Raw genomic sequence first — 24,435 nt, forward strand, 5'->3', positions numbered from 1 at the left:
AGGAGTTGCGGGCAGGGTTTGTGCCGCCGGCTGCGTCCCGTGCCGTGGTGGGGAAGGAAAGCGGGCAGGGAAAGCGTTTCTCCGTGCCTCGGTTTCCCCGCGGGGCTGGCGTGCGGAGGGACGGAGCCGGGTCTCGGCAGCGCCGGGTGCTCCTTGGCTCCGTATCCCCTGCAAAGCGTCGCCGGAACAAACCGCCGCCGCGCTACGGAGAGACTTGGATTTGGGGGTTCGCCTCATTTTAGTGCCATCAGAATCTTCTTTGGTCGTTCAGCTAGAGAAAAAAGAGAGGGAAAAAGAAAAAAATCCCCAACTCTCAACCCATGTTTCTCCTCTTCCAAGCTCTGAACGCTTTCTCGGGCGCTGAGAGCATCCGCGGGCTCGGCGTCGACGCCGGGGCCGTGCTTCCTCGCTGCAGCCCGACCCGGCTGGCGCACGTGGAAGGGTTTCACAGAGTCAAACCCGGGGAAAATCCGTTGTAAATGCAGAAAAGAAACTGCCTCTAAGCTACACTTCGTGTTTCCTGGGCATTAGGTTTTAGGTTTGTTTTTATTTTTTTAATGCATTTAAAAAAAAAAAAAAGAAAAGAAAAAAGCAGTAAAAGTTAGTCAGATAGGTAATCAGTGCCAGAAAAAAAAAAAATCTTGTTTAACTTCTAGCTCCAACTATTCTGAGTGTTTTCTAGACTTGGGAAAAAAGATCAGACGTGCAGACCTGCTATGAGACAGTTGAAGACATCTCTCTAATTTAATTTCTTCTTACTGACGAAGGTCTTCCCTCCCCGTCCCCTGCTGGTCCACACAGCATAGGCTTTGGTGGTTTTGGAACTTTCTTGTTTCAGAGAATTTAGTAACCGAGGGTGGGGTTTTTTTTTTTTTTTGGCGGGTTTTGATTTTTTTCAGTCTTTTAAAATATCTTTTATTTTTTTCCGTCATAGCTTTTTGTTTTGTTTGAGTGAAATCGGTGCGATCCTGTGAAACGCGTATTCTCCTGGGAGGGCACGGGAATATTTCAGCATCCTCGGAACGCGCGTCCTCGGGCTGTGCCGTGCTGAGCCCGGCCACGGCCTTTCCCGGCCGGAGGGCGCAGGATTTGGCGTTGGCTTCGCTTCGGGAGCGGCCGTGGGGCAGTGGGGACGAGCGGCGCTCGAGCTCGGGAGGCTTCGTCTGCGGGGCGGAGGCGGGCGGCCGCGCGCCGGATGCCTGCGCTTGGGAAGCGGCGGCGGAGCGGGTGCTTGGCGGTAGCTGTTCAAGGCTAGGATTAATTCGGGGCGCCCGATGGCGGCTCCGTGTCGGCGGCGCGTGGGGAGGAGAGAGATACATCCCCATTTGGTCGAATCAGACTTTTTTTTTTTTTTTTTTTTTAAATTTTATTTCTTTTTTTAACTCATTTGTCATTGTGGATGAGATCCAGAGCAGAGCGAAACCAGCCAGAGGCTCTTAAATCATGAATTTATTTTATTTTTTTTTTTTCGGAGACGGTGCAGGTGCTGCGAGCTGGAAACGTACACGTGCAAACTACCTCAGAGCGAACGGGGAGCCCCGAGGGACGGACGGGACGGGGGTCCCTCACCGTCCCCCCCACAGCAGGATCCGGCCTGCGGCACCCCGGGGCTCGGCAGAGACCCTCCCGGCCGGTGGGGAGGCAGTTTTGGCGTCCCGGCTTTCCGCCCCGCGCGTAGGGAGGGCTGCGTGGTGGGGGAGGAAAAGGAGAGCCGATGAGGAAGGCTCCCGGGAGGGCGGTGGGGTGGGACAGCGGCCGAGTCGGACCCCTTGAAGAGGCAGCCCTGGGCTGACTCGGGTGTGATCCCTGCTGCTTTACTGTACGTGGCAGAATTATTTAGGGTTTTTTGGGTTTTTTGTTGTTGTTGAAGACGAATACCTCTCTGAGCGGTGGCGGGACGGCGGTGGCGGGACAGCGGTGGCGGGACGGCGGTGGCGGGACGGCGGCAGCGGCCCGTCCCCACCGGCGCGGCAGAGCGGTGGGTTATGAACTGTGGAAAAGTATTTGGGTGCTGCGGATCAGCACGAGCTAACAGCGAAAGGGATTTTTTTTTTTTTTGCTTAAAAAAAGAAAAAAAAAAAGAAGAGAATAATTAATAATTTAAGCCCCAGGAGTCGGGATGTACGACAGAACGGAAGCCATTTTTTCGGACCGGTTTAGGAAATGGTCTCTGCAAAGCAACGCGAGGTCCGTTGGGAAGGAGTTTGCCGATGTTTCGGGATGGGGAAGGGCTGATCCGGAGCACGGCCCCGGCAGAGCCGCGCGCGGCAGGGAACGGCGCTGTTGGTGGGTCGTCCCGGGAAATCTGTGGGATTGACTGGAATCGGGGCGGGAGGGAATCCTTCAAACGGCCGTAACTGGCGTGAGCGTTCGTTACCCGGCAGTTAATTGCGTCGATTCATTCAGAGTGCGTCCGGATTCGTCAAATTCCTTGACTTCGGGAGAAAATCTGGCCCTAAACCGCGACCCCGTGCCACTGCCGCCTCCGTCGGCTCCCGCGGCCGGATTGGAACCCGGCAGGTTTTGGGGTGGCTGCAGAGGAGGCGAAGACCCCCCCCTCCACACCCATGGAGCCCCTCAGCTCCGCCGCGCGTCAGACCCGGGGCACGACCTTATATATAACCAATTCATTTTTGTTTATCTACCTCTTAGCGACAATAGAGTAAAAACTAGGTAGTGGCAACTCCACATGCTGTAGTTTAGGGGAAAAAAAAAATACTCTCTTTTTCCAAAGAAAAATGTTCTTTAAAAATAGAATTTATGGGCTTTCTTTTCACTTTGAAGTGGTCATTAGTTGTAAAAGCTCCAGACCTCAGCAGTCCGAAACGTTTGGTTGTGACTGATTTTTTTAATTTTTTTTTTTTTTTCAGTGCTCAATCTTCCATTTCTCCTTTTTTTTTTTTTTTTTTTTTTTCCTTTTGAACTTTGATATTTACTTCCTCCATCAGCAGTGCACCTCCATCCTCGCTTCCCCAGCCCGGCGGGGCTGAACCCCGTTTTTTGGTGGGGGAGTCACAGTCGATGGTTTTCTTTTGTTTATTTTTTTTTTTTTTTCCCCAGCAGCGTTTTTGGGGCAGGATGGTGGCAGCGGGTTGATGATAGCATGAGGGGGTGGATCGAGCTGAATTTGGGGCGCTGCATCACTCTGCGCCCCGACACTGAGAGCACCCAGCGCCTCCTCATCCACGGGACGGGTGCACCCAAGGGTGCTGCTTCTTCGGCAGCCGCCCCAATACAATTTCAGGCTATTCAGAAAAAAAAAAAAAAAAGTACTTTCCTGTAATGATATTGTTTTTCCTCTTTTCAGCTGATTTGTTTCTTTTCATCTTTTCCCCCTCCCTCTCCTCCTTGCCTCTTCTAATCCGTGTTCTTCCCTTGTCCCCTCGCGTGAGGCAGTTTGTTGGCTTGGATGTGGAATTGGGATTACGGATGGACGTGGGCTCCATTTCTCTTCCAGCGAGGTTGTTTTTGGATTTTTTTTTTTTTTTTTTTTGCCACAAACCGCTTTACTCCACTGTTCCATTTTAAAAAATAAAGAGAAAAAAAAAAACAACAAACAAGCGAAAAATAAAATTTTGTGTGTGTGTGTTTTTATGGAGTTGGGGGAGGAAAAGGGGTGAAATAGGGGAAAAATGGAGAAAGGAAGGAATAGGGGGGAAAATAGAGAAAGGAAGAAGGGAAATAGGGGGGAAATGGAAAAGTCGGGAGGGGAAATGGGGGGGAAATGGAAAAGTCGGGAGGGGAAATGGGGGGGAAATGGAAAAGTCGGGAGGGGAAATGGGGGGGAAATGGAAAAGTCGGGAGGGGAAATGGGGGGGAAAGAAGGGGAAAAGGGGGGAAAATAGAGAAAGAAAGGGTGGAAATGGGGAAAAATAGAGAAAGAAAGGGGGGAAATGGGGAAAAATAGAGAAAGAAAGGGGGGAAATGGGGAAAAATAGAGAAAGAAAGGGGGGAAATGGGGAAAAATAGAGAAAGAAAGGGGGGAAATGGGTGTTGAGGGAGGAGAGGGCGACAGCGGTGAAGCTCGGGGACATCTTGGAGGATGCTCCAGAATGTCCTCCGCGCGGGTAGCACCCAAACGGGGCCGGTACCCTGATATAATGGGGTTTGTAAGAATAATTAATATCATTTTCTCATCCCGGGGATGCTTCCCCAATGGAGCTGCAGCCTCCGGCCCCCTCCCGGGGGGGCTCAAGGGCACCGAGAGCGACCGGTCGGTCGCTCTCGGTGCCCTTGAGCCCCCCCGGGAGGGGTCCGGAGGCTGCTCGTGGGGTGGAGACACGGGACGGGCCCCGTGGTCCCCTCCTCCGCGGACGGACACGGAAAATACCGGAGCGGCGTGGGAAGCAGACCCCCTTGTGAGGGGTGGGGGGGGGAATCAACCGGATTTGCGCGTGTGGGGTGTCACCCGTGGGCAGCGGAAGGATAGATGGAGGGTGCGGGGAGGGGTTTTACACGCAGCGGTCCCATGGTGTAATGGTTAGCACTCTGGACTTTGAATCCAGCGATCCGAGTTCAAATCTCGGTGGGACCTCGCGTCTTCCCTTTTGCCCTTCTCCCCGCCGTTCCGGTAAGGCGGCGGAAGGCGGCTGTGAACCGGTACCGGAGCTTGAGGGGCGACAACACCGGGCGTCGCGCCCGCACCCTCCGAGCCCCCGCCGGTCTCCATTTTGTGCGTGGGCGCCGGTTCTTCACTGCGCATGCGTCGGAGCGGCGGGGCGGAGCGGAGAACAGCGAGCGCTCTCAAAGATTACGGCGCTGATTGGGCGCTGGGGCTGACACTCTCGCCTCCACGAGCTGCTATTGGCTGAGAGCGCGCTGCGCCCCGCCTCCCACTGCGTTATCGTGAGCAGCCCGGTGGGGCTCACGGTCTCACCGCGCCTGTGTCGCGGTCGCGAGTGGGTGGTGTGGGGGGGACAGCGGCGCCGGCCTAAGCCGCCCCACCGGGCCAGGAGCGTCCCGAATCCCTTCAGCAGCGGCTTAGCCGGCTCTGGCGCGGGTCTCCAGCCGTTTAGCGGGGTCAATCCCCTCGCGGGGCGGGGAGCCCGGCCGTACCCGGGTTATGGCCGCGGATCAGGGGCAGCCCGGGCCCCGGCGTCCGGCTTTGGCCCGGGATCCGGGCCCTGGCAGAGCCGCTTTCCTCAGGGCCGCCGGCCCCGCGACCCTGCCCCTCGCTGCCACAAGAAAGACAGAGGCCGCGGTGCAGCTGGCGGGTTTATTTAGCGTCTGCGAGGGAGGACAAAACGAACAAAACCACCTTTATTTTTGTCTTTTTTTTTTTTTTTTTTTTTTGCATAGGGAGCGGAGGTGCTGGCTGCAGAGGAATGGCCCCCTCTGAGGAAAAGCCTCTTCCTTGTGTCCATCCTCTGCCGGGGACCCCCCATCTTGGGATGCCTCTGGGGCTCGGTGCGGAGCAGGGCCGGCCATCGAGGAGACCAAGCAGTGGCCTGGAAGGCAGGAAAACGCCGCTCCGCCTGGGGTTGAAAGCAGTGTCCTCCAAGCACTGCATTTGGACTGCTCCCAGGCCCATCTCCACGCGCTCCCGGAGCCCCAGCCGCCGCCATCGCGGTAGACCCACGCCCTTCGCCTCTTCCCAAACACCCTGTCCCACCGTGTGGGAGAGCTTTGTTCTTGTCCTGGGTTTGCAGCCGTTGGCTTCGCTGTGTCCAAATCTACCGCAGGATGTGTGGAACCTCGGAGCAGAGGCTGTGTCCGCGTGGGGCTGAGGGCTGCCGCCGTGTCGGAGGTCGGCTGGCTCGAAGCAGAAGTGGGGCGGGGACAGACTGGCAGAGATGAGACTTGGGGGACTCTGAGAAATAGAGAGCTGCAGCTTCTGTTTGGGGTTCATCATCTGAGGATGTTTGGGGGAGTTTGCTAAAAGATGGTATGTAGATGTAATGGACTTAAAACAAACAAACTAATCCAAACAACTTGAATCTTCCCCAAAGCATCACCCTGCTGAACTCGGAAGCAGGCTGCACCCCAGCTGCTGTGCATTTTCCGTCAGGCAGGGGATGAAATTTGTCCTAGAAGAAGCTGCCCTTGGGAGCAGGAGGATCGTGGCCTGGCATTGCCAGCTTAGGGCTTGGTGCATCCTGTCTCGCTCCCAGGAGCTGCTGCCCCACAAACCGCCTGCTCCAAGTCATCCCCGTCACGGGCGGGACGTGGTGAGATGAGACTTCGGAGCCCCTCTGCCCGTACGGGACGTGGCCACCCTTCCCTGCCCGCTGCAGCTGGTGAGGCAGCGCTCAGACCCACCGGTCTCAGGCAGGACCTGGCAGCCCTGGGCTTGCTTTCCCACGGCTGCGGGGGGTTTCCAGGGGAGGAAGTGAGACTGAGAGTGGGGGTGAGGGTTTGAACAACCTGCCTGGGGCCTTGCTCCTTCCCGTGCCCTACCCTGCGTTGGGTGAAGCCCCCCCAGCCCTGCTCTGGCTTTCCCCTGGCTGGGCGTGGACCGTGGGCTGCAGGAGTGGTGGGCAGCGGTGGTCACGGGCTGGGGGGGATGCGTAAGAATAAAGAGAATAAAGCCTCAGACCCCTGGAAGCCTCAAAGCAGCGGGGTGGGTATTGCCCTCCTGTACCGGGCGGGGAAACTGAGGCACCAAGAGGAACTGACTGGAGCAAGGTCCTGCTGGGAGCCGCCTCGGCAGCGGGCAGCGGCTCAGCTCCAGGCTTGGGCTGCTTGGAGAAGTCTGAGACCAGACACAGCTCTGCCGCTGCATTAAAGCCCAGTTTGCTGCTGGCTGCTGAAAATGCAGAAGTTTTGCTTGCAGGAAACCAAATGTAAATTAGCCGTGGGAGCACGAAAGCACCCACTGCGCTGGCTGCTGACCTTCATCTCCGGTGGCAGTGGGGTGATTTTTTTTTTTTCTTTTTTTTTTCCCCCTTTTTTTTTTTTTTTTTTTTTTTTGTGTGTTGCTGTCCTTTGGATGCACTACGCTTTGGTTCTGGACTCCCCATGCTGAGGTCAGACTACAGGGAAAGCAGGTTCCTGACAGTCTTGGCTCGCACGCGGGAACATCCCCGTGCCCGGCGGTGACAGCAGCGAGGGGTCAGCTTATGGTACAGCCGCCCTTCTCCTTAAAGGGGTTCTTGTCCTCCGGGACTCCTTTCAGCAGCGGGTCCTCGCCCGCCATGGACTCGATGTACTCCTTGAGCTCTTTGCCGGTCTTGGAGACCTGCCGAGGAAGGAGATGCTCTGCGTGGGTGACGGGAGCGAACCCTCAGCGCTCCCGCTCGTCGGCTGCCTACGAGCCCACTCGTGTAGCCAGGGAAGGGGAAGCGTGGCCGTGAACGTCCCACCCAGCGTGGGGTGTCCCCGGGGTGCTGTGGGCACCTCGCTGCAGTTCCCAGGCTCTGGGACGTGGGGCGAAGCCCGAGGGCCGCGTTTGTGCTTCTGCCTGTGTTTGGGGTTTCATTTCAGGGGTTGTGTTTGTTTTGTTTGTGTTTGTGTGTTTTTTTAAAAAACTTTGGAGCACAATCGTGTCAGGAGGTCACCCCAGGGAGCAGCCCCTTTGTGTCTGGGTGAAAAACTCACCATTTGCCTCTCGTTCTTCACCTCCTTCTTCAGCTGATCCAGCTCCATCTTCAGCAGCTCCTTCTCCGTCATGTCCTGAGCCATTTTGCCCTGTAACCGCGGGAAACAGCTCGTTACTGGTGTATAACTGGGCTTCTCCTGAGGCACATCAGGACTATTGCTTCGGCCCTAAGGTCTCGGTTACTCCCGTCGCGAGATGTGGGTGATAAAAAACTGAGGCACCTTTCAAACCCCTCCGTGTAACGTTTGCCATAACTGGATTTTCGTTTGCGTGCTCTCAGCAGGCACGTGGAGCGACGGATGCAGCCTGCGGGCAGTGGAGGAGGATCCAGCCTGGTTTTTAAGGAGATCTTTGCTACCAGGGAGGCAGTTTCCCTGAGACGGGAGGTGGCCGTTCAGCGGGGCCGGCTGAGCCTGGAGAAAAGCCGCTACCTGGGGGCTGGCGGAGCAGCAGCCTCGTACGAGAACCTGGATGCCCAGGTTTGCAAACTAGACCTTCCCCATCATGTCCTGTGCCTGGGCAAGAGCATCTTTGTAAGGAGCTAAGTATATATGTATTTTTTTTCCTTCTCTCCCCTCCTTGTGCCTTCCCCCCAGGTCAGTGATAACGCAGAGGACTTCCTTGCTGCGACAGCGGGATTTTGAGCCCGAGTGGGCTGGAAAAGCCCAGCTGTTTTCTCACAGAATCCATCCAAGGGTTAGGTGAGGTTCCCGCACAGCTAGCCCGCACTGCTGAGATCAGTTCCCGTGTTAAACCTGAGTTTGAAAGCCTGGCCGCGACCTTTTCAATAAAAAAAAATGTAAATGTGATTAAGCTGAAAAGTGCCTTGGCCCTGCTTTGGGAGGCGTCGGGCTCACGTGGCCCAGATCCCGCTGGTTTTCGGCGGCTGCTCTGGTGGGGTGTGTGAGTGCCCAGTGCTCCTCTCCCCGTTGATGCCCGGGGAGATGCAGAGCACAAGGAGCCCAAACCCACGGCACAGCCACGCTACCAACCCGCAGAGGAGGTGGCTCCCGCGCCGTGTGGACCCCACGATGCCGTTTGTCCCTGGAGGGGGCAAGGCCACTTACCTCTGGGGACGAGGGACTGCCCCTCTCAGCGGAGATCTTCAGAGATCCATCCAAGAGGAGAAGCCGGCGACTGGACGCTCGCTCTCCTGATCCTGGCTTGAAGATGCCTTCAGCTCTGCGGGAGGGCGGCGGGGAGCAGATGTCTTTGGTCCTTAAGCTGATAATAGACTCAGGAGAATAAGCTGGTCAGGTGTTGGGCATTAGCCTTAGAGCCGGGGTAATCGCTGCTGGGGCTGCGGGGAGGGGGAGGAAGGGGGAGGAAGGGTGGGGTGGAGAAATGCTTTGTGGGACAAGTGACTGGGGCAACTGGGAAGCTCCTGGCATGGGTGTCTGGGCCCTGCCCTGGGCTGGGATAGAAGGACCGTCCCCTGTGGGAATCAGAGCAGCTTTCCTGGAGTTTAGGAGGGGGATGGGGGTGAGGGGACCTTGAGGGGCTGGCGCAGCCTCATCGGGGGGCTGGGAGCTGCTGGAGCGGCTTGGGGTCCTTCAGGGTGTGAGGAGCTGGGCCGGTGCTGGAGGAAATTCATCATTTCCCTCGTCCTTGTGCTGGTGGGGCCGTGGGCTCAGGAAGGGCCGAGCCCTGGCGTGGGTTTCGCTCCCGTCTGGCCGGTGCAAAGTCGCTGGGGCTGAGGACGGAGCCCGGGAGGCCTCGAGGAAGCGCCGCTGGGAGGAGGAGGAGAGGGTGGAGGGGGATTTCCAAGCGGTGGGGAAGTGGGAATTTCCTGCCCCCCACACAGCCTCACCCGTGGCTTACCGTGAAATGCCGGTAGCAAAGCATGGAGAAGGACGCGCCGTCCCGGGCGAGGGGAGGAGGGACACCTCCACGGGGTCACTTGTCACATCCCTCTGTGCCCTGGGCTGAGCGGGGTCCGGGTGGCCGGGGCGATGCTGCGTGGAGTGCACAGGGTGCACGGGGCTTTTCCGGGGGGGAACGTGGCAGTCGGAGCGCTGCCCTTGGCTCTGCCTGGCTCATGGAGGCGATGGGAAGGGGATCGCCCTCCCTGGGTGCTCAGCCCCACACCTGCTGGGAGGGCAGCACCCCTCGTTGGCGGGGGCGGTGCGGATGGCAGAGATGGGGGCGTCGGGATCTTCTTTGGTCGCTCACCCCTACCCTGCGCGGCAGGTTCCCCTGTGACTCACATCCTTCACCGTGGCAGCCGCTCTCATCCCCCGCCCCAGCGGGGTGACCACCGGCCACAGCCGGGGACTGGCCACCGACACGTGGGGCCGGAGCCACGCTGGCCAACAGCCACCATGTGAAGGTGGCCAGGGTGGGCTCCACGCTGGCGGGGTGTCCCTCAGAGGGACGGGGACACCGTGGCGCCCAGGGGCCCTGCGTCAGCTCCGCCGCGAGCTTCAAAACCAGACGGCGAGGCGGCCGGGGAGGAAGTGGGAGCTGAGCCCGGCACCATGTCTGAGCTGGAGCAGCTGCAGCAGCGGGACATCCCGGCGGGGCGGCAGGTCCTGCGCGACCACCACTGCAACCTCCTCAGGGTCGCTGACTACTGCGAGAGCAACTACCTGCAGGTGAGGGGGACAGGGACAGCCGGGGGGCGTCGCGGGACGAGCTGCGGCTTTGGGGATGGGGGCGATGCTGGGGGCGATGCGGGGGGCAGCTGGGAGCCCTGGTGTGGTGGTGGTCCTGCAGTGGTGGCTGGTGGGTGATGGGGAAGGCTTCCTACCACGCATTGCATGCCGCTGTGTGGTTTTCTTTCTTCTCGTGCCTCAGTTTCCCCCCTTGCTCCACAGCAGCTTTTCTGCTCAGCTCTCAGGGTGGGGTTTGGGATGAAGGGAGTTTGGTGCCTCCAGATCAGCCCTGCGAGGGGACGGGGACACCGGCCCTGCCTGGGCTGTCCCCAGCCTGTCCCCAGCGTTTTGGAGGTGCCTCCTGGCAGGGCAGAGCTCTGCTGCTGTCTGCTCCCCTCCTCCTCCTCTCTGCCTGGACGCCCTGAGGGAGGTGGGGGGCAGGAGCTTTTGGGGTGAAATAGGAGGGAAAAGGCTCATTCCAGCCCTATTTGCCGAGCAGGGTGTCTCGGCCGGAGGGGTCCCTGCGTGCTTGGCAGAGCCCATCCCCGTGGCCTCGCTGGCCCCAGCCAGACCCCGGCGCTGCTCCCGGGGGGCTGCCAGCAGCCGACCCACCGGAGCGAAGCTGAAGGGGAAACGCGCTGAGCTGCTCAGAGAACGGAGATGCTGTCCCCAGCACGGCTGGTGGCAGGGCCAGCTGTCCCCAGCGCTGGCAGGGGGCTGAGCTTGGTGCTCGGCTCCAGCGCCCGCAGCGTCCCGGCAGCGGGGACCCCCTGTCACTGCGCGGGGGAGGAATCCCGCTGAATCCTGGGGCTGGAAAAGCCAGGCGCTGCTGCCTGACGCGTGGCCGTGTGTCCGGCCGGCAGAGCCGGAGGAAGTTTGATGCGTTTGGAAAGCAGAAGGAAGCATCTCTGCCACCCTGTGACTCCGCGTGAAGATGTCCAGGGTGGGCTGGTCCCACCGGCTGGCTTTCCCCCGCCAGGCGAGCGACAAGCGGAAGGCGCTGGAGGAGACGATGGCGCTGAGCACGCAGTCCCTGGCCAGCGTGACGTACCAGGTCAGCAACCTGGCCACCGCCTTCCTCCGGCTGCTGGACCTGCAGGCGGCCGAGCTGCGCAGGGTGGAGGCCGACGTCAGCTGCGTGGCCCAGGTGGGACCGTCCCCCCGCGGCGCGGGCGCATGGCGGGGTTTGGGCCCTGAGAAAGGGCGCGTGGGCAGCCTGAAGGGGCCGAAGAGCCTCCTCCTTCCCCTTGGCCCCCTCGGCCCCCATCGCAGCGTCGCCGTGCAGTGGAAACGTAGGACCCTCTGCTCGGGTGGTGGTGGGGGTCACCCAGCGCGTCCCAGGGGGATGAGTCCAGCTGGGGCTGGGAGACTGGTCTCTGGCGTGTTCTCCCAGTCTGGGCACTTGCAAATCCCAGTGGAGGGGGTGGTGGGAGCTGCCTGGGAAATCTCAGAGGAGCCAAAGCAGAGTGATGGGGCTCCGGGTGTTGGGCTGGCTGCCACGCTTTCCCCTTGCTGGGGCCTGGCCTCGTCCTCCCAAATCCGAGGGATGCCGGTGCGGAGTCGCGTGGCCACTCACCCTCTTCCCGGCACTTGGAAGCCACCCGGAGCCTTTCCAGCCACAGGAGGAGATGGGACCCTGTGGTCACGCTGGAGAACAGCTCAGGGCGGCCGAGGCTCACACATCCCCCCGCCGCTGCCCTGTCCCCCTGACCCTGCTTTTGGAAGGGCCAGATCTGCTTGCAGGGACATCAGGGCCGTCACTCGCCCTGCTGTGATGGAGCAGGGCAGGACCCCGGCGGCTTTGGGTCAGGCTCAACCCTGATCCTTCCCCGCAACCCCCCTGTTACTGGCAGGGAGACGGGACGTGGAGGGGGTGGTGGGACATGGAGGGGGTGGTGGACATGGAGGGGTGGCAGGAGGTGCGGAGCAGCCGAGATGGGACGGTGGAGGCAGTGTTGGCTCTGCAGAGGGTTGACATGCACAAGGAGAAGGTGTCTCGCCGGGAGATCGGCTCGTTGACCGTCGGCAAGAGGTTCCTGTCCTACCAGAAGATCATGTCCCCCCCGAACCTGCCCTGCCTGGAGCCCTACTACAGGAAACCCCTCAACTTCAGCATCCTGGACGACATTGGCCATGGCATAAAGGTCAGCCCGGGGTGGGGGGGCTCGGTTGGGCTTTCTCGGTGTCCGATGTTGCCAGTGTCACACTGATGGGTGCACGGGTGGGCTCAGACTGGAGAACTGGGGTCCGTCCGTGCCCAGGACTCATCCTGCTGGCGCTCAGCGGTCCCAGACTGGGGAGGGGGACACACCATCCAACCCAGCAAAGGGAAACTGAGGCACACGGCGCTCAGCAAAGGCGACCAGTGCTGAGCCGTGGCGCTCCCACCCCCACGGTGCCTTTCCCAGCACCGAAACCGCCCACGCAGGAAGGCACCCGCGGGTGGCGGGGTTTCGGCAGCCTTGCGGGCGCGAGCCCCCAGCGACTCCGCGGCGGGGCCGGAGGGGAAGTGGCGGCGCTGGGGCTGTGGTTCTCACGGTGGCAGGCGCCTTTTTGGCCGCCTCTGCACCGCAGCTCCTTCCGCTCGGCTGCTCCCACCGGGGAGCTCGGGGTGCTGCTGCCTGGGGCGGGGGGGCCACGGCTCTCTGGGGTGCAATGAGTTTGGGGGGCAGATGCTGCAGCCCTCACCCACGGTGCCTCCATGTCTCCCTGTGCCCGCAGGACCACAGCACCCAGCTGTCCCGCACCGGCACCCTGGCTCGGAAGGGGACCAAGTCGGCGGCGCAGGCTGCGGGCACCCTGGGGTGAGGCTGCGGGTGGGGACGGGTGCGGGGTTGGGGCTTTGTCTTTCTGTGTCACCAAACGGGTGACAATAACAGGGACAGAGCCACCGTGGGCTCGCCACCACGTCCCCCATCCCTGTACTGAGCTGCCGGCCAGGCTCCGGGCTCAGCGGCCGCTCTGTGCCCGCAGGAGAAGCGCCCGCGTCCCCGAGCCCGTCCAGCCGCCCGTGGTTCCTGAGGGCAAGGTCTCCGCGGCCTCCTCCACCTCCTCTCTGGTCTCTGTCAGGTACGGGGGCTGCCGGAGGGGTCGGGAGGGTCTGGGGGGGTCGGCAGGGCCCGGGGCAGCCGCCGTCACCCCGCTGTGTGGGTTTGGGGAGCGGGAGATGCGCTGCCCTGTGCAGCGCTGGTTTCTGGAGCAAAATCCCATTACAGAGGTGGCCCTCCATGGGGAAACCGAGGCACGGAGCGGGCAAAGGGCTTGTGTGGGGAGAACACAGAGACGCTGGGGTATCCTGCCCACGGGGCGACCGCAGCGAGTGGCACCCCATCCTGTCTGTGTTCAAAGGGTTGGGGGCACAGCCAGCTCCCCCCAGCCTGGCCCCCCACTCTGACACCACCGCTCTTCCACCCCCAGCTCGAGCGGAGCCCCGGCAGCGCCCAGTGAAGGCATCCCCCCGCCGCCGCCGCTCCCCTCCCCGCCCGGGCCATCCCCACCGCCTGCGGCTGCCGTCCCGCCGCCCCCACCTCTGCCCGGGGACCTGCCCCCGCCGCCGCCGGACCTGGCCGTGTCCCCGCTGGACCTCATGCTCCCAGGTGAGTGCTTGGTGGTCCGGGGCGGTAGCAGGGACATGGGGGCTGCGTGTGGCCTCTGCCACCCACGGAATCCTTTGGGCTGGTGGAGAATGGAAGGAGAGCAGCCCCGAGGAGAAGAACTTGGGTGCTGGTGGGCGAGAAGCTCAACGTGAGCCGGCAACGGGCGCTGGCAGCCCAGAAACCAACGGCACCCTGGGCTGCACCCCCAGCAGCGTGGGCAGCGGTCGAGGGAGGGGATCCTGCCCCTCTGCTCCACTCTGGTGAGACCCCCCTGCAGCGCTGCGTCCAGCTCTGGAGCCCCCAACAGCAGAAGGACGTGGAGCTGTTGGAGAGGGTCCAGAGGAGGCCACGCAGATGATGAGAGGGCTGGAGCAGCTCTGCTGTGAGGCCAGGCTGAGAGAGCTGGGGCTGTTCAGCCTGGAGAAGAGGAGGCTCCGGGGAGACCTGAGAGCGGCTCCCAGTGCCCAAAGGGGGCTGCAGGGAAGATGGGGAGAGACTCTTCAGCAGGGCCTGGTGGGACAGGATGAGGGGTGATGGCTTCAAGCTGGCAGAGGGTAGGTTTAGACGAGATGTAAGGAAGAAATCCTTCCCTGTGAGGGTGGTGGAGCACTGGCCCAGGTTGCCCAGAGAGGCGGTGGATGCCCCATCCCTGGAAACGTTCCAGGCCAGGTTGGCCGGGGCTCTGAGCAACCTGATCTGGTTGGAGATGTCCCTGCTCCTGGCAGGGGGGTTGGGCTGGATGATCCTTAAGGTCCCTTCCCACTCAAACCCTCCTGTGATTCACCTCCCATGGATTTTCTGTGGGTTTTGCAGCCCCTGATGACCTCGAGCCGCCGCCACCGCCAGCTTTGCCTGACTTTGAGGATCTGGCCCCCCCCCCACCCCCGGCTGCAGAGGACCCCCCCTGGGCGCCAGAGAGCTACCTGGAGAAAGGTACGGTGGGTCCCCAGATTCCCCCCCCGCCATCTCTGTGCCGTGGGGCTTTCAGTTGAGCCCCTGCCCACACCCAGGGCACAAAGGGCCCAAATCTGCCCCCACGTCGTCTGGGGCTGGGGTGGCGAGCGACGCTCTGATCTGCTCACGTCCCCCCCTCCCGCCCATCCCGGCGTGGCCTGTCCCCTGCGGTGTCCTGGCCGGACTCCATGGCCCCCTCTCCTTCCTCTCGCAGTGGTGACCCTCTACCCCTACACGCGGCAGAAGGACAACGAGCTCTCCTTCCAGCCCGGCGCCCTCCTCTTCGTCACGCGCCGCTACTCGGACGGCTGGTGCGAGGGCGTCATGGGCGAGGAAGCGGGTTTCTTCCCCAGCAACTACGTGGAGCCCTTCTGAGCGCCGGGGGCGGGCGGCCTCCCCCGCACCCCTCAGCACGGATCACCCGGATCCTGCTCCCGCTCGGGCAGGCCTCTGCTTTTCCCGTCCAACGTCGGCTTTGCACGGCTGGCGTTTCGCACAACTTGGCAGCCTCCGGTGCCTGGAGCGGCCCCCTGCCCGCCCTCGTTGTCTGTATTTCACGGGCTGCTGCCGGTGCTGGGGAGGTTCAGCCGCTGGAAACGCAGGGGCCTGGCGCTGGCGACGCTCCCGGCCCCGCGGGAGGAAGAAGGGCAGCGCAGGACCAAAGCGTGGAAAGAATTGAGGCTGAGCACCCCCAGGGACAAGGAGCAGCGCCCGGCCGCGTCCCCAGGACCCCGCCTGCTGTCCCCGTCGGCGTGAGCCGCAGAAGGGGGCGAGCCCGCGCCCAGTCCTGCACCAAAGCGTCCCCCCGCAGACATCGCTTGCAGCCTGGCCCCGCTCTGCTGCTCCCCCTCCACCGCCACCCCCCCGTCACCAGCCCGAGGAAGAGAAACAAGAAGCACGTGCCACTCTGGGAGCCGGTTCTCACGCAGGTTTATGTCCTGGAGACCAACAGCTTGTGTATCTGCAATATAGAGATCGCTAGCTATGTACATATATATGTATTTCTTTTTTTTTTTTTAATTCCATGGCTTTAAGTTCCACACAGTTGAACAGGGTCCAGAGGAGGAAGAACAAAGAAGAGGGGAAATGAAGTAGAGGAGGACCAACTCAGGGCTGCTTTGGTTATTTCCTTACTGCTCAGCTTTGCTGTCAGGGTTTCCAGGCTTTGGAGGAGTCACAAGCCGCCCTCACGGGCCGGTAAGGCTGCGGATCAATCCAGGAGAAGCCAACACCGGAGAGCAGCCAACGCTGTAGGTCCCCACCGCGGAGTGCGATCGGGGGGTACGAGGTGGGGTTTGGCCCCCCGTGGGACCCCGTGCCAGGAGAAGTGCCGCAGCACCAGGCCTCCCGGGGAGGCTCGGCACCTCTCCCCCGGGCCAGGAGGGAAACTGCCCGCCCGGGTACGAGGGGAGTCGATGTGATCCGGCAAACGCCAAGAGACAAGCGGTAGTGGCTCAGGGCAGGGAGAAAACTGCCCGCCCCGGGGACACGGGGGACGTTTTCCCCCGGGAGCAGAGGCAGAGGATGGAAGTGGAAGGCGAGAACAGGCCCACCTGCCCGCAGCGGGATGGGCCACTGTGCCCGTGCCCTGGGCAAGCGGCTGGGGATGGGCTAGAGGAGGGTTGTGTTGATTTTTGGGGTTTTTTTTTTCCCCAAGGTACCACCTTTCTGAAAGGTTTCCTGTTCCTAGTGTCATGTTTTTTCAGAGGATAAAGTCTCAAGGGCCAGGTAAGTCCATCAAGAGGCTCAGCAGCTCAGCCAGGGGCGTGACGTGGAGGACGAGCCCAGGCAGCGCCGATTTCCTGGATTCAATTTTCTGTGGCCTCGGGAAGAGGCAAAAGGAGCCCTCGGGCATCGGGTTCAAGGCAGCACGCAGCTCCTGGCAGGGCGGAAGGTCAGGCAGGCGAGGGGACGAAGGCAGGAGGAAGCGTGTGCAGGGTCCAGCCCGCGGGGAGCCGGCTTCTGGGCTTTTAGGAATTGCTCTTGTGAAGTCAAAAGAGAAAGGGAAAAAAGAAAAACCCACAAACAAATCACCATTAGTGTTGGCAATCACCCACGCCGGCCGACGTCCGCGCTGCATAGAGAAGGCAGGGGAAGGAGCAGGGGTCTGAGAGAAAGTGCTGGAGTCACCAGGGAGGAAGGAGCTGGGAGAGGAAGGCAACCCAGCAGTGCCGCCGAGCGTGGGGCACGGGGCCTGACCGCCCCAGGCTTCTCCTTTCCCAGCCGCTTCTTGTATGCAAGTGTCTTCTGAGCCAGCCTCAACACTTCTTCTTGAGGACCTCCTGGAGATAGCGGGCCACCTCCGCAGCCGACTCCCAGGGGACAACAGTGGCCTGGAAGGCTCCAGGCTGCTTCTTCTCCATCTCTTGGGTCATCAAGTGCATGGGGTAGCCCTTCCGCGGGAAAGCCACGTCAGCTGAAGTTAAAGTGACGGAAGGGCAGAAGTCATTGGCGCCATCTCCCACGTAGAAGACCCTCTCGAACTCCACCTCCTCCTGGGCTCTCTCTGCCAGGTACTCTGTTAGGATTTTGCGTTTGCACATGTTGGCCGGGCAGTCAAGGCACTTGTGGCTGTGGTAGGGCCCCAAGGTGAGGTACCCCCTCTTGTCAAAGCTGGACGGGTTGCTAAAGATCTTGCGGAAGAGGGAGTAGAAACCGGCTGCCCTCAAAGTGCATTCGATGCCGAACATGTTGGCATCAGAGATGAGGATGATCTCAAAGAGCTCGTGGTTCTTGGAGAGGAACTGGAAGAGGTCCGGCATGCCGGGGGACAGGGGGATGTTCTCGTAGACAGTCTTGAAGTCCCCCATCTTGACTCCCTGGTCCCCCATGTACGCCAGGACGCGCTGCATGTACTCATTGTAGAAGCCCTCGCGGAAGGTCTGACGGATGTGCTCCGGAAGCGCCTGCCCCGGAGCCGCCCGGACGATGGAGTCATCGCTGTTCTCATTGATGATGGTCTCGTCGAAATCGAAGACGAGGAGGTATTTGGGAGGCCGGGGGCTGGCCATGCCAACACCCTGCGAGGCGGAAGGATAACGCCCAGCCGTTAGTTCAAGGCATGGTGATGGTGGCAACCACAGCAGCAAGAGGCGGCCGGCCCCGCAGAGCGATGCCCCTTGGCTACCTTACCCCCAGGCAGCTTATTAGCCCAGCTGGGCCTGGGGGAGCTAATCCCCCACTGACATACCTCAGCCCTAAGGCATTTATCCTGCCTGTAAAGAGATCATTTTGTCACGGCTAATCCCGCTCCTGCGGTCCAGGCGGTCACTGGGCCGAGCGACCACCGCGCACATCCTCCCAAGGGGCGAGGGGACAGCATGCGCCTCGGGGCGGCTTGCCCTGTGGGAGCGATTTACTCCCTGGCCATCTCCTGTCCCACCTCTGAAGAGGGGTTTGTGTCCCTGCAGACCCCTCCAGCTGCCAGGATAAGTCTGGCTCTTCCCAGCAGGTTCATTTTCGCTCCGTCCCCTGGATGCAGTTTCCCCCTGGCTCGGGCTCCGCAGGCTCCCGCGAAGCCCGGCGTAATTCAGAGCCCGCTCCTGCCCTGCTCCAAAACCGAAGTACACCCGCTTTGCCGACACGGTGCAAAGCTGGAGAGCCCCAGCCCAGCCTCCCGCTCCCCGCGGCTGAACCCCCCGCGGCCCCAGTAGCACCCGCTCACCTCCCGGCCGCTCCCGCGCTGTCTGCGGCCAAAGGTTTGCGGGACGGGGACCCGATTCCCGCTCCCTGCCCCTAAGAAGGGAGGGGACAACCCCGTTCCGAGCGGATAAGCCGGGCGCGAGCGGCACTGACCTTAAACAGGCATGGCAGCCCGACGCCCTCGCAGCACCGTTTCATTTTAAGACCATCCCTCGGCGGGCAGCGCGACGCTGGGGGCAGCGGTCAGGGCTCGCCGGGCTGCTCTCCGGGCTGCAAGGGGGAGAGGGGATTTGGGTGAACGGTTTGGGTTTGTCCCGGCTGCCCCCTTCGGGCACGGCACCAAACGTCACGGCATGGCCGGGCTCTACGTCCTGCAGTGAACTTCCGAGCTCGGGACCTTCCGTACCGGGAGCGGAGGAATTAAGGGAGTCTCCGGAGAGCGGGGCGAGCGGGCAGAGCCCATTTAATGCTCCTGATCCCTCTTAATTCCCCACGCACCCGCGCTCTGCCGCACGTGAAAGCGGCCAGCAGGACAGCTGGGCAATAAACCACGGCAACATGCTCCCTCTTCCAAAACTGCCCTGGTTTTCTTCCAGTCTAATTAGCTGGGGGTGTTGCTTTTAATGGAGTAATTATCCCGGAATGGAGCCGGGTGCCCAGGAGCTCCGGCGAGGATGTGCCAGGCCGCAGCCCGGAGCGAAGGCAGAGCCCAGGTTCCGTCTCCTGATTTTTGCTGACCTCTTGTGGTCCTCAGCCATCAAAGCAGAGCGATGAGAAACCTCAAAAAAAAAACAAAAAAAAAAAACCCCAAAAAACCAAAACCCCAACCTTACAGCCAAACCTGGCTGGAAACTCAATCGGATGCTTAGCGGGAGGAATAACACAGTGGGACACGGGCAATTTTTAACTGGGCACCAGTAGCGTGGCTTAGCTGGGGCTGGAAGAATTTCAACGACTTCTTTGCCACCAGGATGACACCAGGACGAGTTTTCCAGCTGAAGGTGACTCGCGGGGGATTTGGCTGGTTTGAAGCCCAGCAGCGAGCTATTTTGGGCACAAATGCCATTCACGCCGCTGCTAAAATAATAAACCGCAACCGCGCCGCCAAGGTGGCACACGGCCGAAGGAAGCGGGCTCTCAGAATTAAAGCCCGGGTTGAAATCCTGTAAAAGTGACTTTTTGTGAAGCCTTCAAACCAAACACTGGTTATTTCTTGGTAGAAGCATCCACTAAAAGCTGGTGTTTATTTACAGACATAATTTGAAAGCAAATAATGCCGCAGGTGGGCTGGGGGTGGGGTTAGCCACCGTGATTTTCAGGGCCAAACCAAGAGAAACAGGAAAAAAAAAAAAAAAAAAAAAAAAAAAAAGATGAAAAATGAAAGAGTAACTGTAATTCTTTTCATTATATTCTGAAGAGGTGCCAGCGGCGAGAAAATAATTTGGGTCTAAGCCGCAAGGAGACGGTGCGGTGCCAATGCAGCAGCAGAGGGAAGGAGCCCTGCCACGGCTGGTTATCCCCGCGGACACGGCGTGAGGGATGACGTGGACACGGGGGGGCTAGCCCGCCCCTCAGAAAGCTCAGTGGGGGCCCCGCATTTTGGTGTTTTTGGGAAAGGCTCACAGCACCTAGCCGGGGTTTGAGGCAGACAGGTCAAACACAGACCCCAACAGCCACCTCCCCGCAATCCACAGCCCCCTTGGCGCTTTTCAGCTCAGGTTCCCCTTCATCTACTTCGCCCCCTCTCCTGAATTAACGTTTTGTTACACTCATTAAAACAAAAACAAAACAAAAACCCTGACCTATGAGGTGAGAAAAAAGCCAGTTTGGTTTCTTTTGGTTTCTTTTAACTCGGCCTCCTTCGAGAGCTGACCGGCACGAGGTGGGAAGCAGCATCAGCCACCCCGAGCTCACACTAACGTGCCCTCAGCGGAGCCCCTGCCTCCCCTCCCCACCTCCCCAGCATCACTTTGCTCTCCCTGAAGCACCGTGGACACCAACAGCCCCAACGGGGATAAATCCAGCCGCTCCCAAAGGCTGGAAAACAAAAAAAACAGTGGCTCTGCCAGGCTCCTTGCCCCGGTGTCCCCAGAGCCGCGGCACCAGAGCCTTTCCCAGCCCAGCGCTCCGAGCCGCGTGCCTCAACGGCTGCTTCCCCTTCATGGGGGAGAAGAGAGGCCACCGGACCATATTCTGAAGGATTTTTAAGGAAAATAATAATCTGTGAGGTCAGCTTGGCCAGCTCTCTACGGGCAGGAGATCGGAGCATCCCTGCCACGCTTTGGCAAGAGCCCTCCACTCTCAGCCATTCCCAACACCGCTACTGATCGTCACCAAAATGTGCGTTGCTTTTATACAAAGGAGGATTTGAAATCTAAGCCAGAGCTGCTCAGTGAATAAAGGCCTGGGATGGCACTTCTCACCACCGGTCTCCGGGGGCTGCTGGGCAAATTCCTTTCCCCATGTCTTGTTTTCCCCTTACGATGCAGAAAAGGGAGATGATAGCAGCATTGAGAGCGACTCTGACAAACCAGCGCTCATCCTCTCCAGCTACAGAGAAGCAGGCTGAGCGGTGGGGTCTGACAGCAGCCCCCTCAAACCCTGCCTCTGCCCTGGAAACCTTAAATACTTCGCAAATCTCCCAGCCCTAAATCAGCCCGTTCAATCCAGCCGGGAGCTGGCAGCGCCCGTGGGCACGCCGCTAGCAGCGTGGGATGGAGCAGCCGGCTCCATCCGGGGTGGGGAGAAGTGAAATCCGTGCAGGACCGTGTCACCGCTCCCAGCAAAGCTATTTCTGCGTGGAGATGACTCACCCGGCGGCTGCCTCCCGGGAGCGCGTCCGTCCACCTTCTGCAAGAAAGGGACTCTCTCCAAAATAAAAGCAAAGCGGCCGCGCTTCCTAACATTATGCAACGCCTGAATGTTGAAACAGAAAATAAAACAGGTATTTGCTCGTTAATCGCGTCAAACACAACGGCTTAAACAAACTGAATTCGGGATGAGGGTCAGAATACACCCGATAAAAGCGATGAGCTGCTGGGCTCACCACAAGAGTAATTCCCCAGAGTTATTTATCCCCAAAATCTCGGTGTTTTCTTCCTCTCTGGCGGTACCTCCAGCCATCCCCCGGACCCTTCTGCCCCGAGGAGGCCCAGGGAGGAAAGGCTGAAGCCCTTCGACGTTCGCTGCCCTCCTTACCTCCGCAGATCCGCTCACCGCCGTGCCACTCCGGGCTTAACCCCGCAGCGGGTTCAGCGCAGGACGAGCCGCACGGAGAGGAGCGGCGCTGCACGGCGCACCCGCCCTCCGCCGCAGGATCAGGCCCTGCGCGAGCCCCCGTCGCGCCCAAGCCAGCGTGGACGGGGATCAGCACCCGATTTCGGAGCCGGGAAAGCGAGGGGGCATGGGGCCGTTTCCCAGTTGCAGGCACAGCCGTTGGGCTGGTTTGGATCCCCCAGCACACTCTGCTCTCACCTGGTTTTAACGTTTTTAACCTTAAAACACCACCTGATGTTTCTGGCGCGTACGACGTTTAGATTTTTAAATTTTAACTCAAAACCCAACCGCTGACCTTCGGCGGCCTTGTTTGTCCACCCCCCCAGGGCAGTACTAAGGGTAAAATAAGAGGACAAAGTCCCGCTGCCCCAAAAGCAAAGGAGGGGAAACGCTCCCGCTCCAGCCCCATCGGACGCGTCAGTGGGATCAGGAGACGATTTCACCGCTCCCGGAATAAAACCCAGCCCGTTGCCCTCCCCGGCCAGCTCCACAGCTCCCGAAGCAGAAACGAGCAAATAAACCACAAAGCACCGGCCAGCAGAGCTCGGAGGGGGTGTCTCAGCCAGCCCCCGTCCCCTCCACGCGCCAAGGTGCCACCTCACCCCCTTCTTCTGCCACCTCACCCCCTTCTTCTGCCACCTCACCCCCTTCTTCTGCCCCACAGCTGCCGCTTGGCCCCGCCCGGGGTGAGCTGGGGTGAACGGGAACACCCACCCCGGTCATCTCGGGTTATGGGATGTTCCATTTTTTTTTTTTTTTTTAACGGTGTTTATTTTTCCTGCCGCCTGCCAGGAAGCCGCAGCGCTACGGCAGCCAAGGGCTCCCACTGCGGCCGATCGGGGCCGGAGCGCTCTGCTCTGCAACAGCAACAAAAAAAAAAACAAAAAAAACCCCGAAACAGGTGGTTTTGGCCCCAAAAAGCCACGGCTGGCAGGCGGTGAGTGCCGGATTGGCAGCTGGTTTTGTGGGAATCCCAAACTGGATCCCAGCACTGCGGTGCTGGAGCAGGCACCGGGCACGCGCATCCCTCGGCCCCTCGCCCTCCGGTGCCGGTGCCAGCCCGGTGTCAGCTGCCGGTGGTGCCGGGATCCACAGCGGCGGGTGCTGCTCCGTCTCCGGTACCGGCACGGCCCAGCCCGGGGAGCGGGACCGGTGCCGACTCACGCACGGCCGCTCCTCGGGTCCGCCCGGTACCGGCGGCAGCCGCAACCGGGCTGACTCATGCACGATCGGTGCCCGGTCGGCACCTCCCGGTACCGGTACCAGCCGCACGGGTTCTCCGAGAGCCCAAGCCGGTGGGGACCCTCCGGTATCGGCACCAGCCGCCCCGGTCCCCGCAGGGTCCTACCGGACGGGCACCTCCCGGTACCGGTCCCGAGACCCCCAACGGGTGGGCACCTCCCGGTACCGGCACCAGCCGTAGCAGATCGGCACCGACACCCGGTGCACTGGAGCCTCCTGCCAGCTCGGCACCTCCCGGTACCGGTCACCGGTCACTCAGTCCCCGGAGCCTCCTTACCGGGTCGGAACCTCCCGGGAGCGCCCGGTTCGCCCCGGTGCCGGTGGGTGCGTAGACGTCCGGGCGTCTCGGCGGTGAACGGGGCCGGGAAGCGGCGGCTGAGCTGCGCGGTGCGGTGCGGTGCGGCGCGGCCGGCACCGCTGCTGGGGCTGCCGCGAGCGCGGCCCCTTTAAAGCGACGCAAACGGAGCCGCGGCGCCGCTTCGCGGAACAACCGCAGTCCCCGCGCGTCACCGCCCGCACAGCCAATGGCAGCCGCCCCGGCGCGCAGAGAAGGGGGCGTGGCCCGCCGGAGCCACGCCCCCGCGGCGCGTGGAGGGGTGCGGAGGGACGCGGTGGTCCCCGCGCTGCTCCGCGCTCGCAGCGCGCCGGCGGCTTGGACCCGAAAAGTCGCAAAAACCGGCAATAAGCAGCAAAACCTCTCCTAGAAATAGCCGAATTTAGCAATTTTGTAATGTAGCCATTCTGGGGGGATTTCACCCCAAATCAAGGAGAGCAGCGTCCAGCCCTCAAGGGCAGGGGACCAAAAAAAAAAAAAATAACCAAACCAAAAACCAAAAAACCAAACATAACCCCCCCAAAAAACCAAACCACAACCCCCAGCTGCTCCCCAAAACACAGCCAAGCTCTGCTTTCCCCACTCCGGGGACCCCAAGCCCCCACCGTCGCCGGGTGCAGAGCGGGGTGCCCAGACTAAATTTAGGCGCTGGCTCTGTCCCGGGACACCCAATTGCAGGGTGCCCAGCCAGGCACACAAGGCAGGGCAGCCCCAGCGCGTCCACACCCCAAAATACCCTCTCCTCGGCTCCAGGGTGGTGTTTACGTGGTATCTTTGGTTTTGCAGGACGTCTAATTTGCACTGGAGGCGCCTGTGATAAAAAACAAACCAAAAAAAAAAAAGCCAGCTTTTTCAAAGGCTGGAGCAGAGGGTGTGGGCAGGGAGGGGACGCAGCAGCCCGGCCTTAAAAACACGTAGTTAAGAGCCCACCAAAGGCTGGGGTTTGTGTTGCTTTTTAATTAAAAATGTCTAAGAATGGAAGCACGCAGACAAAATTCATAGGGTCTGCAAAACCCCACAGTTCTCTGCTCCCACGCTGGCTGCTCCGGGGAACGCCACGTCCCCCAGTGCTCGAGCTGTACCCCCAAAGCTCTAATGTTTCCCCATTTGGGCAAAATTCCGTTCCAGGCTCAGCCAAGAGCAGAGCTCGGAGCACTGAACGCAGCCAAAGCGCTGCTATTCCGAGACCTTTCCGAGCAGCCCTTGCTCCCAGTCGCTAAAGGACACCGACCTTTACAGACCGATAGCCGCCCGCCGCCA

The 24,435-nt window shown here is 60.7% G+C and overlaps 3 protein-coding genes, 1 long non-coding RNA gene and 1 other non-coding gene across 7 annotated transcripts; 3 read left to right on the top strand and 2 right to left on the bottom strand.

Annotated features, from left to right (window-relative positions):
- Positions 1-4,462: 4,462 nt before the first annotated feature.
- On the top strand, positions 4,463-4,534 carry TRNAQ-UUG (transfer RNA glutamine (anticodon UUG)). Its single transcript has one exon. It is a non-coding gene; the product is annotated as a tRNA-Gln (tRNA).
- A 384-nt stretch (positions 4,535-4,918) lies between these two features.
- GNGT2 (G protein subunit gamma transducin 2) lies at positions 4,919-7,622 on the bottom strand. The gene is made up of 2 exons (XM_010121525.2): positions 7,537-7,622; positions 4,919-7,177 (listed from the first exon to the last, which is right to left on the bottom strand). Exons 1-2 carry the CDS (start codon positions 7,618-7,620, stop codon positions 7,052-7,054), a joined length of 210 nt encoding a protein of 69 aa, XP_010119827.1. The 5' UTR covers positions 7,621-7,622; the 3' UTR covers positions 4,919-7,051.
- LOC147597695 (uncharacterized) lies at positions 7,603-8,358 on the top strand. Its single transcript, XR_015261116.1, has 3 exons — positions 7,603-7,734; positions 7,818-8,016; positions 8,139-8,358. It is a non-coding gene; the product is annotated as an uncharacterized LOC147597695 (long non-coding RNA).
- A 1,466-nt stretch (positions 8,359-9,824) lies between these two features.
- ABI3 (ABI family member 3) lies at positions 9,825-16,699 on the top strand. Its single transcript, XM_086766675.1, has 8 exons — positions 9,825-10,131; positions 11,111-11,278; positions 12,099-12,275; positions 12,853-12,935; positions 13,105-13,200; positions 13,549-13,727; positions 14,541-14,660; positions 14,896-16,699. The coding sequence occupies exons 1-8, from the start codon at positions 10,015-10,017 to the stop codon at positions 15,054-15,056; spliced, it is 1,101 nt and encodes a 366-aa protein (XP_086622801.1). The 5' UTR covers positions 9,825-10,014; the 3' UTR covers positions 15,057-16,699.
- On the bottom strand, positions 15,595-23,326 carry PHOSPHO1 (phosphoethanolamine/phosphocholine phosphatase 1). Of its 3 annotated transcripts, none has more exons than XM_086766676.1 (4): positions 23,119-23,326; positions 21,137-21,239; positions 18,477-18,593; positions 15,595-17,701 (listed from the first exon to the last, which is right to left on the bottom strand). In XM_086766676.1, the coding sequence occupies exons 3-4, from the start codon at positions 18,519-18,521 to the stop codon at positions 16,940-16,942; spliced, it is 807 nt and encodes a 268-aa protein (XP_086622802.1). In that variant the 5' UTR covers positions 18,522-18,593; positions 21,137-21,239; positions 23,119-23,326; the 3' UTR covers positions 15,595-16,939. The 3 variants fall into 3 exon arrangements, with proteins under 3 accessions (XP_086622802.1, XP_086622803.1, XP_086622804.1); XM_086766677.1 differs by lacking the exon at positions 23,119-23,326 and adding an exon at positions 21,522-22,167; XM_086766678.1 differs by lacking the exon at positions 21,137-21,239.
- Between the last annotated feature and the right edge of the window lie 1,109 nt (positions 23,327-24,435).

Source organism: Chlamydotis macqueenii, chromosome 25 (assembly GCF_036417535.1).
Source record: "Chlamydotis macqueenii isolate bChlMac1 chromosome 25, bChlMac1.mat, whole genome shotgun sequence".
Lineage (NCBI taxonomy): Eukaryota > Metazoa > Chordata > Aves > Otidiformes > Otididae > Chlamydotis > Chlamydotis macqueenii.

Excerpts from the sequence above, each read along its gene's own strand:
- GNGT2 (XM_010121525.2), bottom strand. The coding sequence starts at position 7,620 with ATGGCTCAGGACATGACGGAGAAGGAGCTGCTGAAGATGGAGCTGGAT. Across the intron at positions 7,178-7,536 it reads TGAAGAACGAGAGGCAAATG|GTCTCCAAGACCGGCAAAGA; the intron begins GTGAGTTTTTCA and ends CTTCCTCGGCAG.
- ABI3 (XM_086766675.1), top strand. The coding sequence starts at position 10,015 with ATGTCTGAGCTGGAGCAGCTGCAGCAGCGGGACATCCCGGCGGGGCGG. Across the intron at positions 11,279-12,098 it reads ACGTCAGCTGCGTGGCCCAG|AGGGTTGACATGCACAAGGA; the intron begins GTGGGACCGTCC and ends TTGGCTCTGCAG. Across the intron at positions 12,936-13,104 it reads CAGGCTGCGGGCACCCTGGG|GAGAAGCGCCCGCGTCCCCG; the intron begins GTGAGGCTGCGG and ends CTGTGCCCGCAG.
- PHOSPHO1 (XM_086766678.1), bottom strand. The coding sequence starts at position 18,521 with ATGAAACGGTGCTGCGAGGGCGTCGGGCTGCCATGCCTGTTTAAG. Across the intron at positions 17,702-18,476 it reads GGCTGCCATGCCTGTTTAAG|GGTGTTGGCATGGCCAGCCC; the intron begins GTCAGTGCCGCT and ends TCCGCCTCGCAG.